The sequence below is a fragment of the Lygodium microphyllum genome, chromosome 8 (genome assembly GCF_053477565.2).
Source record: "Lygodium microphyllum isolate KBCC chromosome 8, Lygodium_microphyllum_v1.1.10, whole genome shotgun sequence".
Taxonomy (NCBI): Eukaryota; Viridiplantae; Streptophyta; class Polypodiopsida; order Schizaeales; family Lygodiaceae; genus Lygodium; species Lygodium microphyllum.
The window spans coordinates 76,216,099-76,228,657 of NC_141142.1; the positions used below are offsets into that span (position 1 = coordinate 76,216,099).

General features: G+C 39.0%; 1 protein-coding gene across 1 annotated transcript; it reads right to left on the reverse strand.

The window, feature by feature from the left end:
• Positions 1 to 1,073: 1,073 nt before the first annotated feature.
• LOC148032470 (calmodulin) lies at positions 1,074 to 2,968 on the reverse strand. Its single transcript, XM_087683139.1, has 2 exons — positions 2,764 to 2,968; positions 1,074 to 1,786 (listed from the first exon to the last, which is right to left on the reverse strand). The coding sequence occupies exons 1-2, from the start codon at positions 2,837 to 2,839 to the stop codon at positions 1,413 to 1,415; spliced, it is 450 nt and encodes a 149-aa protein (XP_087539265.1). The 5' UTR covers positions 2,840 to 2,968; the 3' UTR covers positions 1,074 to 1,412.
• Between the last annotated feature and the right edge of the window lie 9,591 nt (positions 2,969 to 12,559).

Sequence of the window (12,559 nt, forward strand, 5' to 3'; positions counted from 1 at the left end):
GACAAATTAGAGGACCTACAGGAATCCATTATCCCCGCATGATTTGAGTTCATTGAGCTTGGATTGAGTGAGTCCAAGAGAAAGCCTTATAATATCCACATTGAACTCGGTCAATGCAACAAGAGACCCAATATGTATTTGAGTTCTTCCAGACTATAGTAAAGCCTCTAGGGTAAGGGGCCCAGTCACGTTACAGCTGAATGGCATGCGGCACCCTCAAGTGGTACAAAGAATTATCAGCCAGTGCATGGATAAGACAGCAGCCAGAATGAACACAAAGATCTGTAGCAGTGATGGTTAAATTACACAAGACGAAATTGAAATCCAAGAAAATGTTGAAAAAAGGGACATTTTCCAAAATGGCACATACAAGGTTCTTCAAAATCGAATAATCCACAGAAAGAGGCCTTGACTTTCAGGGATGGAAATATACCAAACTAGATTGTGTGTATTCTAGCATGGGGGGTTAGGTCATGGCTATCACCTACGCATCAGTTAAGGGAGTCTTGACAGCAATAATCAATCTCAATTCTAGAATCTATAAATGAAAAATCCAGACATACTTGTCTGGATGCTGTGGCAGCAGAGTAGGCCAATGATGTTTGCAGAGTCATTAAAATTTTGGATGGAACACAAATACACAGCAGGTCTAACAACCCAAGCTTTCTTTAGACATGACTCTAAGCTTTAGACATAGCTCTAAGCTTAGGCATAACTCTAACCTTTAGTCTGATCTTTAGACATGACTCTAACCCTTAGTCTGATTAAAGCTGATGTCTTTGGATTTTGCGATTTTTTCGGAGGAAAAGACATCTTACACAATTTTGCCAGTACCAATAGAACAGTTCAGAAGCACCAGCTTTCAAGGGATCCCCAAAAAATCCAGATCTAAAATCTATCAACACATAACATGAGACAAATATTCATACACAGAGACAGACATATGGCCAAATGCAGGCATGCAAATGCAAGCACAGAGAGAGAGAGAGAGAGAGAGAGAGAGCTGTTTATTTACTTAAAATCTTGCATGCAAATCAGTAACCAGAGTTCATTTCCTAATCGCACAAAAAAACTATTAAAAGTTGGTGTGAGCAGACATACTCAAACCATTAAGTTCATCGTGAAACACGTACCTCAAAAGATAAGCATCTTGGTATCAAAGACCAAGATGTGTTACATAAACTAACTATTCGATCAATAGTGTACATCACCACTGAACAGCAAGCAATGAGAATCGCAAATGAGGCTGGCCTATGTGAATCAAGATCGCTTACAGGGACACATTAACTCCAATAACATGGAAATGGGATAAGACTTCATGTCTGTCATGCCATGAGTCACCATTATCTCTACTGTACAGACAAAGAGGACCGCATGTCTAATGGGACAGGCCCTACCCACAGTTAGGTGCCTCATTTGCCCATCATCATCTTTACAAACTCCTCATAATTAATCTGCCCATCCCCATCTACATCGGCCTCTTTGATCATTTCATCCACTTCATCGTCTGTCAATTTCTCCCCAAGGTTGGTCATCACATGGCGCAACTCGGCAGCAGATATAAAGCCATTTTGATCCTTGTCAAAAACTCGAAAGGCTTCCTTGAGCTCTTCCTCTGAGTCTGTATCTTTCATTTTACGCGCCATAAGGTTAATGAACTCAGGAAAATCTATGGTGCCATTACCATCTGCATCTACTTCATTGATCATGTCCTGAAGCTCAGCTTCAGTAGGGTTCTGCCCCAAGGAGCGCATGACAGTACCAAGCTCCTTCGTAGTGATGCAACCTGACATGCAGTTAGAACTGATAAATATGAGCACATATTCCTCCCCAAGAATTCACATTTGTGAATACAGGTAAAGATTCAGCAAACATGGGTAACAAGTCGAGCATACTACAAAAATGGAGACATTTGACAGCAAGCAATTTCTATCATATTCTGAAACCAGTGAGTGGAGTATCAATGTTTACTCAATGAAATATGCCAAAGAAGCTTCATACAAAACAGCACATGTGCCATGACACTAAATCATTCAAAGTCCTGAAAGGAGTGATAAGACTAACAGTGTGAGGAAGGACAAAAGCATGGCAGCAACCAGTGTTAGTGGGGAGAGGCCACTGTTCGCCACAATTTCAAGCAGATAAAGTGACCTCCGTTCACATACAGTGGTGGCACATATTCAATACAGATCCAGGCTGTAAGAGCCCTTCACAGTCGTAGAACCCAGCACATCAAATCCAGTATAAAGCACTTGACCCGCTGTGACAAGCCACAACGATGAAACTATCTCTGTGGCATGCAGGTGAGATGTCAGCAACCCATTTGCCCCTTTCATCAACAGTAGAAGCACCCCTATCAACATTAAAATCCCTTTTGTAAGCAATCATTTTTCCTCATTCAGCCAGGAGCTCGTACTAGCTCCTTGACATAGTGTGTCTCAGTTTCGAGATAACATGTAGCGATATCCTGATCAAATCAGAGTTCCGCTTGATGTTCAAACAGATCCAATTAACTCTACAAATAGCACAAGAAAATATGCAAACAAGAAGGAATTTACAGCTATCTCAGCTCAATTAAGGGAACCAAAGCAAGAATAGGAGTAAGATTCGTGGCTCATAGCATCAGATCCAATGAGCTTCTCACTAAAGCGAACGTTTTGAGAGCAGGAGTCCCAAACTAACCATGAAGGAAGGCATGAAACTAGCAGACAGAGACAGAGAGAGAGAGAGGGAGAGAGAGAGAGAGAGGAGGGGGGAGGATACCGTCTCCATCTCTGTCGAACAGGCTAAAGGCTTCTTTGAACTCAGAGACCTGATCCTCGGTTAGCTGCTCGCCCATGATGCTCCGCAGGGAAGCACGTTCGCAGAGAGAAGAGGGGAAACAGAGAGAGACCTCCGACGCCTAACGACCACCACCACACAAGGAGACTGTCTCGTCCCCCCCCCCACCTCCTCTAGCTCGCTCTCCGTGTCCTCCTCTTCATTGCGTAAGAGAGAGAGAAGCACGCGGTTTGAGAGGGGCCCCCCCTTCCCCCCCGCGCAACATTATGGGCGTGGGCGGGCACCTTCATCGAGGGCCTGCTCATTGGATTAGATTGTATCGTCGGCATCTCTGCTATGATGAGGGCCTCCTATACAGTACGGCAAACATCGCTCCTGCAAGGACTCCTGCAAGGAGCGCTCCGTACCCAAGATTGACAACCAATCATTAAGCTTGGCTTTCAGCAAAGACATTTCTCGCAAGCAACATCTCTTGCAAATTTTTTGGGTATTCAGCAGCATGGCAGGATAGCCATCTAAAGCAAAAGCTAAAAGGAACTCACTAAGAAATCTACCAAAAATATTATCAAGGATTAATCTAAGAATAATTAACATTAAACCATAAAACTAATTTCAATGAAGCGAAAATTGAAACGATATATTACCATGTTTTTAAGAAGATAAGAACTAATGACTTTAAGTAGGCAATGAAAGACTTTACACTTCCATAAAATATTGATAAAATGTTAAAGAAGGAAATGAGAGATTTTGGCAAGAGTTTCAATCCAAGTGGTGTTTTTACTCAAGAGAAATTAAATGAATATATTTTTAAGAAGATAAGCAATACATTCCTCAACCAAGCAATAAAAGACTTCACACTTGCACAAAAATATTGACAAACTGTCAAAGTAGGAAATGAGAGATTATAATAGTCTTTGTAAAACTTCCTTATATATAATGTTGATGATGGTATTTACCATATCCTCTTTCTCTCCCTGAGCAAGACCTTCAATCCATGTGATCATTTTACTCGAGAGAATGCAACATAAAGTTGCCCATGAGTAAAGACATGTGTCTTTAGTTGTAACCCCAAATATGATAGTGTCTATCATTAAGATTTATTAATTGTCATTTGCAAATACTAAATGGATGGAAAATTGCATATGTTTCGTAGAGAAAGGGAGTTGTAATGCAATTGGGATAAAAGTTATTCTTGGGATGAATACTCTCTCCTGCACATTAGTTCGTGTTATTATCTTAGCCTCACAATGACCTAGAGAGAAATTCAATGGGATTGGACCTAATGACATCTTAGGACTGCTTGATTCCTAGAAGTTTTCACTACTATAATAATAGTAACCAACAAGGTATCTACCATAATAAAGGTGTCTCAAGGTGTTTCAGAGCCTTTAGAGGCATCTCCTTCATGCATCTACTACCGGAGATGATAGAATGCTCTTAAAATAAGAGCATATGGTTTTATGAAGATTTTGGATACCATAGGGATTCTTTTTCTTTGTTGTAATAAAACTATCAGAACACAGTTGAATCACTACTTCGATCCCCATACACAGTTTTAGAAAGATTTAATGTATGATGAAGCTTGCCCGATTGATAGGGAGTGCCATATATAATATTGTTTGATAGTTTATACATAGTTTTGGAGCCAAAGTCATTTGAGTAAGCCTATGTAATGCAAGGCTATGTCATTAAATAGGGTGCTCTTTGAGTTAAAGGTTTAGAGCTTGGGTTATGTGCTTGTACTTGAGTGCATGCAGTGATTGTATCTAACAAACTTTGTCATACAAAGATGGAACAAAATGATTTTTTAACAGTTCCTCTCTTGATGTTTTGTGTTTGAACTTGAAACTGTTTCTCTCTTTTCTTATTCTTTCTGATCTTAAATATATGTACTCTTCTCATCATTATCCCCACAGTTAAGGCCTTTGACAGGATACACTTCGACATTGGTGAACCCACTATGAAGGCCGTCGGAACATTGCAGAATGGGAGACCATGCTAATGAAACTCTCTATTTAGGATTTAGAGAGTTTGTCTAGGCTTATGGCATGCATAAGAGGCAAAAGGAAATGATTAAGGCTTTGTAAAGTGTGGTTATGAAGTTGTAGAAATTTGATGGTAGGAATGTTTCTTAGTATTTGAAGGTTTATGCGGAGAGATTGGAATGGGTAAATGTACCTACACACAAGATGCAGTAGTATTTTTATAAGATTGTGGTTCCTAAAATTCACACACGAATAAATGCAATTTATGCAAGCCATGGACATTCTGAGGCTTCTTTTAAGCGATCCTTAAAGGACAAATATTTTATTGAGGATACAACAAGGTTATAAAGATGACTTTTCTGAAATGGGCTACAATGCTTGCAAAGGGGCATATTGCTCTTGAGTTGTTGAGGGAGTTTGAGAAGTGATATGATCAGTTGGATGCTGTTGAGCAGTTAACTTTGGAAACAAAAAAGATTATCTTATTCTTACGGGCACCAAACCCACCATTGTAGGGTGAGTTAGAAAAGCTTTTGAAAGATGATACTACAATGCAAGGGCTGAAAACTAATTGGTTTGATGTACAAGCCGCAGTGACAAAGTTTGTCAATAGGCAAAAAAGAAAAGACTTGCCAAATACATATGTACTAGTGCTAGTCATTTGCAGACTGAGCTTGTTATCAGGGTTGATCCTATTACTAAGATAGAGCCTATTTTGAGGTAGTTGTTGGATGTGCTTCCTGTTGCTTCATCTAAAGATGATGTTATTGAGGAGATAAAATCCTCACATGACTTGCATCTTAAGTATGCAAAGCTTGAAAAATCCAATTGTTCAACAAGTTGTAAGCCATCTAAGAAGGGCTTTGTCAGACGTGTATGTGGTGTGATAGCTCACACCACATACACAGCATGAGCAATTAGACTATGAGTCATATCATGAAGCTTTGGATCATAAGGTAATTTACTAGAAAAATAATAAAATTCATGCACAAGAAATGGATAGCCTCTTGCCTTGAATTTTGAAAAGGGAGGTATGTGGAAATTGGTGAAAGATTTAGTTGTCAAGAATGCAATTTCAACAATCCATGCCTCTACTTTTTGCTTACAAATAGAGAAAATCCATGTCAGGGTTGTTGTTCTAAAATATGATGTATGGTCATCAGCTTTGGATTTTGTAGAAAAGGGAAACACATATATGGCTGATCTATCATGCATTGGGCAAAACATATGGAGTAGAACAAGTTGGGATGCTCTAGTGGAATCCTTTAGAGCATATGCATACTTAGCTAATGTGTAGAATATTGACGTTGTTGTTGAGAAAAAGAGGAAAAGAGATGATCAAGTTGCAAGTACTTCAAAATGAATGGAGTGAAGTAAATCAGAGAAGAAGGTTGTTGAAAAAGTCAATCCTGAGCATGTCATGGAAGATATAGTGTAGGAAAAGAGATAAGATGAGAAAAAGAAAGGCAAGCAGCCTAGCTATAAACTGTAGTCTGACATAGAAACTGCCAGACATAAAGGAATTCCTTAAGGAGAAAATTTGAAACTGTAGGGTTGAGTTTACACTTAGTGAAGTTATTTGAATTGCCAAGCATGAAATTCATGATGAAATAATAAACATCATTAAGAGAAAAATATGGTTTATTGGCAAAACCACACAAGCTTTGTTACATGTTGATGAGAATTTGGATTCACAAGGAATTCATGTAGAGTCTACTAACAACCCCATTGTTGTTTGCAAGCAAGTTGAAGTTGCAAATGGACTGATTATGGGTGAAAAAAAGAATATATTGGTTGAGAATGCCCTATATAGCAATGTGTAAAGACAGGTTGTACAATACCAAACACATGATGATGATGACGTTTGTTTAATTTCTAGTAGCCATTATTCTCATACACACTAGGCAAGGACCATGACAAAGACTATAGTAAAGATTTGAGAATCTCCCAATTCTCATTTTTTGAATATTAAAAAAGTGACACCCGAATAACGTGCCCATAAGTTTCTCAAAACCATATGATGTAACCTATCATTGGAAAGTGCTTGAAAAATAGAATCTATTGAGCTATAGAGTGCTCGATTTGAAGTTATAGTGTTCAAGTTATGACAAATCCAAAGATTTGACCACATGTCCCAAACTTATGGAAATTTCCCATATTCCCCAATATGGTGTTCCCCCCAATTAATACCCCCTTACCCTTATAAAATCCCCCACCCCCAAGTGAAAAAGGATACCACCTCCTTGCCCCTTTTGCTGTTGCTGAAAGAGAGAGGGTGAGAGAGAGAGGGGGGAGAGAGAAAGAGAGAGAGACAGAGAGAGAGAGACAGAGAGAGAGAGAGAGAGAACCCTTAAGAAGGATCTCCTTCTCTTTTCCCTCCGAAGAGGGTGGCCACACGCATTTTTCTCTCCCCATTGCCATGAACCCATACCCCGTTTTGGCAAGTTTAACCTTCAATTGCAAGTTCATTACACTCCCCAATTGGCCCCACTAATCGAGCACAAGGTGCAAAAGCCTTATGCGACTTGCATCTAAGGGAGACAAAGTTCGAGAATGGCCCCCAAGTGGAAATTGACATGCTCGGATGGCAATCCCTCAACAAGCAACGAAACCTCGGCCAAGGACATCACCGCCTATCCAGCTGCGACACCGATCGTAAGTAACATATTTCCAATTTGACGAATGTTTGCTTGAATTCCCGCATGAGATGCATTAGATCCACATTATGTCGCACGAGAAAGGAACACTGAAAGGGATAAATTTCATCTCAAGTATTTGAAAGATGGAGTTTGTGAAGTGCATGCGTGAAAAATACATTGATGGTACACAAATTGATCTTGCATTAAAATTTTGCTAATATCACGAGCTATAAGTTCATTGGGATCTTGAAGTTATGCGTAGCTAGTGCAAATAACAATCATTAGGATTATAGCTATGATGCCTTGAGATCCATCCGATAGCAACTATGTTTACCGATCCATTTCGAGGATTGGAATATATACAAACAACTTTGGTGTCGCAGCGCGTAGGGTTGACGGTCACCATAGGGGTTTGCAAGAAAACTAGACAAGATAGATAGAGATGTGTCTTCAAAAGATAAGTAGATTACAATGAATGTTTAAAGGTTCAAGAGGTACTTTATGGTCAATCATAGGGGTTTGAGAGAGAAAAATATATGGGGGTTCAAGAGCTTAGACTCTGGAGATGGTAGAGATAAGAGAAGGGTTGAAGGTTTCAAGGCAAGTTCTTGAAGATGTTAATAGAGCTTCCAACTACATGTTCTTAGCAAAGATCACAAGAGTATTATCTCATAAGTTCTAACTGTTTTCTTGACTGTAAGAGCAATCACAAATTATAAAATCAAGTACAATATGCTGTCATGTATCATAAACAACTATGCATCCCATCATTCATACATGATGCCATAGCATATGAATCAACTTTGCATGATTACATTCAATGTAGACTGTTAGGGACAAAAGCTTATGAGTCAATTACAAGGCTTGTAGGGCAAAGAGACTTGCTTCAAGAGAGCTTCAAATTGAGTTCTTGATAAGGATAAGTTACCATACCCAAGAAATAAGAGAAAAAGCTCCTCTTAATTCAACTCAAAGCATCTATGAATGATCTACAAACATTGCCCTGCCATAGGGGGACATAATACTTGCATATTTTTACAAGATGCCTTTTGTAGAGTAAGAAATGAATTAAAAGAACACTGATGTAGCTAATTCTCTGAATATGCTTGAAGATATCATCCCCAAATCAGCCCAAATATCTTCCAGAATTCACCTCTGATGATAGCATAAACTTCCCCTAACACGGTATCAGTGCATTTGGTGTCGAAAGTCTACCATGGGGGTAAGAGACAACAGGGTGAAGGGAGATTTAGGGAGAGGAGTAGATGAAAGAGAAGGGGTTCGAAGAAATAGAAGATGTAGAAGAATACTCACAAAAAGAAATAGAAAATGTAGAAGAATACTGACAGAGATGAAGCTTGTTAGTTTATTCTTGCATTATGAAAAGATAAAACTCTTGTAGATAAAAACGTGTATAAAATAATACCTTCCTCTATGCTGCTTGAATCGCCAATCTGATGCTTCAATTGGCTTCGAAAGGGGGGTAAAATAGCAACACACCTGGCCATAATTTTGCTAGATCACTCCCTCTTCATCTGCCACTTCAGAGTGTTGGTCACTGCTGGAAAACGGCGATCTGCGATTTCGCTAATCTTTCTTTTTACATAAAATCCTCTCAAAATAGCTGAAAGCTACATGCTTTCTTTTGCATGTTATCCTAATCTAGAAGTTTTCTACAGTTTTATGGATTTTTACAAGAGATAATATCTGAAATATAAAAAATTGGTTAAAACTTGTCCAAAAATCTAATATTTTTGAACCATGGACACTAACACTAATGCCTAAAGTGGCATTGGCTCTCTAAATCTATAAGGAAGTCGCACTCTAGAGTTTTTCACATGATGTGCACGTAGCGGCATGACACCGAGCCTGAAAGGCAAGTAGAGTACTCAAGGGGTTATGAAAACTCGAGGCAAAGGAAAGACGATGCTCTTGTACTTGTTCAGAAGAAGGCTAGGTTATCAATCAATGTAAATGATTAATAGAACTTATGTCTTGTACAATGTTTGAAACCTTAACATATGCCTTAGTCGAAAGAAGGGTGTGTTAAGTAAATTCTACATGGAACCACTCCTAATCCTAAAGGGGAGAGCAAATGTGTGATGGAAAGGTTATCACGACTATTCTTGAAATGTTGAAAAAGGATGTCATTGTTTTGCTGATTGATCTAACATTGACTTGAATGCTTTTTGCATTAAACTAATTGTTGGGATGTGATTTGGATGATTATTCCAAGTGCTTGTGCTTGATGGTAAATCCATGGAGGGTTTAGTGATGACAATTTGCCATGGGAAAATAAAGTAATTTTTTCTTGGAAGATAATATTAGGTTGATTGCCTTGATTGTGCTTGATTCTTAATTGGATTAATTAAGGAAGGATATTTTGCACGGGTGGATCATCTCCAAGGTCATGTCTCGTTTCAACCCGAGAGGGCACTACTCGATTCATGGATGGAAGGTTGAGTGGTGAAAAGGCCAACCACGAAAAGTGTGTCTCACTCTTAGGTCACTTGGGGTTAGTGGAGCTTTGGACACCCCTTGCCTAGTTTGGAATGGAGTTGTAGACTGACGTGAGCCCAATGTCTAGGGCGTTAGAAGATCCTATTCTAGATAATGGATGGAATTTATGGTGCCATGTTATTTGGACCAGATACTTTTGTTGGACAGAAGGGAATATATATAATTTCTCCTGTATGGGCAGGGGAGACAAAGATTAACTTGAAGATAAGTTAAGGAACTTTTTTGTCAAAAGGACTACTTGCTTTGTATTCCTGTTTGTGTCATAAATTAAGTAAACAAACCTCGTTCCCTAAAAGACCTAATTAAGGAAGCTGATTTTGAATGTCACACATAAATGTGATAGGAACTAATTAGAAAACTAAAGCTATCAAGGGAAGTGGGTGGGCGGAACTCTTGATGGGTCCGTCCTACGGCAGGGTGGTCCTAGAGAACTATGAGGCTTCTCACAAGGTTTTACCATCGTTTGACCTTAGGCATTGCTAGGTTAGAATCCGATTCATGTCACTTTAGGGGACCGAAATGGGACAATGCCCTATAGGCAGAGAGGTTGAGTGGTGCATCCCTCTTGTTTCCCATTCTCTTTGAACCAAGTGCAGTATGGACTTGCTTCGGATTGGGTATCTCTGTGTAAAGTAGAATGTCCAAAGCCCGACACTAGAATGCTGTCAGGAGACCTTGATCCCTAGAAACCGAGATTTCAGGTCGATCCTAGTGGGTTCGCGGCCGTGAATGTTCTGTTGCAAGGCGGGCTTGGGAAACCCTAGGTGACAAACCCCGAAACATTCCATGGGAGTACTGGGCGGCGATGCTTAGATTCATTTCTTGATGGACCGCTAAAACATGCTTGGACAGCCGATAGGCAGGCACGTTACACTGGTTTGGTCCCTATGTGATGAAATAGGAATTGGATGGTAAATGACAATGCTACCTATTGACTCAATGAATTGGATACTATAGCATTGAATATTCCTATAGTCAGGAAGTGGATCAAGCTCTTTAAGAGGCGAGAGTCTGCTACATGCAAGCTACATGAGCTAGATACAAGTATTACACATGACAATGTGGAAGACGAGGAAGAAGAGGACATTTTGATGGATAGTGAAGGTTTTGAATATGAAAATCATTGAGACTTTGGAGCATGTGCAAGTTTGTAGGGGGAAGATATTAGAGGATTCATTGGTATATTGTGAAAGCATTTGACAAGTTGTATATTAAATTCTTCCATGGTTTACATGCAGGATAGTAAAAGTAGGTTTTGTCGGTTATCCCCTCGTTACAGTTACTTACCAATGGATGAAAATATAGGTGGTGAGCATGCTAAGGTCAAGATTAGGTGGAATGTTTGAGTTGAGTCACACAAGTTAGGAAGAGGAAGTTTTGTGCATATGGCCTAAGTTAATGAAGTAACTGACTTGTTTTATGGCTTCTCATGCCATAACTTTAGGGAGGGGAACATGAGGCTAGAAAAAGAGAAAATTTTGGAAAAACAAAAACAAGGGAAAGAGCAAAAAAAAAAGTAATTGAATTTTGGAGCTCTTGGAGACGCCTCCATAGCTCATGAGAAAGCAGAGACAAGATACTCAATGGGAGTGGACCCAATGACATCTTGGGAGTTGCTTGATCCTTAGAAGTTGGATCTTGGATAGTACATGCTATTGTAATAACAATAACCATTAGGGTATCTGCTATGATAAGGTATTCACAGGGTGATTCTAAGTCTTCCAGGGCATCTCCTTTATGTATAATATGATGTTCTACTTCTATCAGATCATTATTAGAATAACAATCCATGGCTTTTTGAAGGATTGGGGGAGCAAAGGCTTGCATTTCTACTACTGTAATAATAGTAACCAATAGGATGCTTACTATAATAAAGCTTTCTTAGGGTGTTTCAGGGCCTTTAAAGGCATCTACTTCATGTATTTGGTGCTCTAGAAATTATGAAACACTATTAGAATAAGAGTACATGGTTTTATGAAGATGTAGGGATGCTATTTCTTTGCTATACTAAAACTATCATAATAGGGCTGAAGCATAATTTGGTCCCCATATAGGGTTTTAGTAAGATCTAATGTATGTCAAAGCTTGGCAATATGCCTGATTGATAGGGGTGCTATATATGACATTGTTTGACAATTTATGCATAGTTTTGGAGCCAAATAATTTAAGTAAGCCTATGTAATGCAAGGTTATGTTAGTGAACAGGGTGCTCTTTGAGTCAAAGTCTCAAAGCTTGGGTTATATGCTTATACTTGAGTGCATGTAGTGGTTGTATCCAACAAATTGTGTCATACAAAGATTGAATCAAATGATTTTCTAAGGGTTCCTATCGTGATGTTCTGTGTTTGAACTTGATTATGTTCCTCTCCTTATTCTTTTTGGTCTTAAATCTTTGTACCCTTCTCATCATAACCCCCATGATTAAAGCCTTTGATAGTATACACTCTAGCAACATAACTTTGCTAGAAATCTATAGAGAGAGGTTTTTCCCTGAACCACTTGGACTATCTAAAAAGAATATTTCATTCGAACCATCATCAATAGCATTTATTATAGCTTTTAAAACATTCCTTTGTCCATCATTGAGCATAACTTCCAATACAAAGAAAGTTTCCTCCCATTAGGAGAAATATG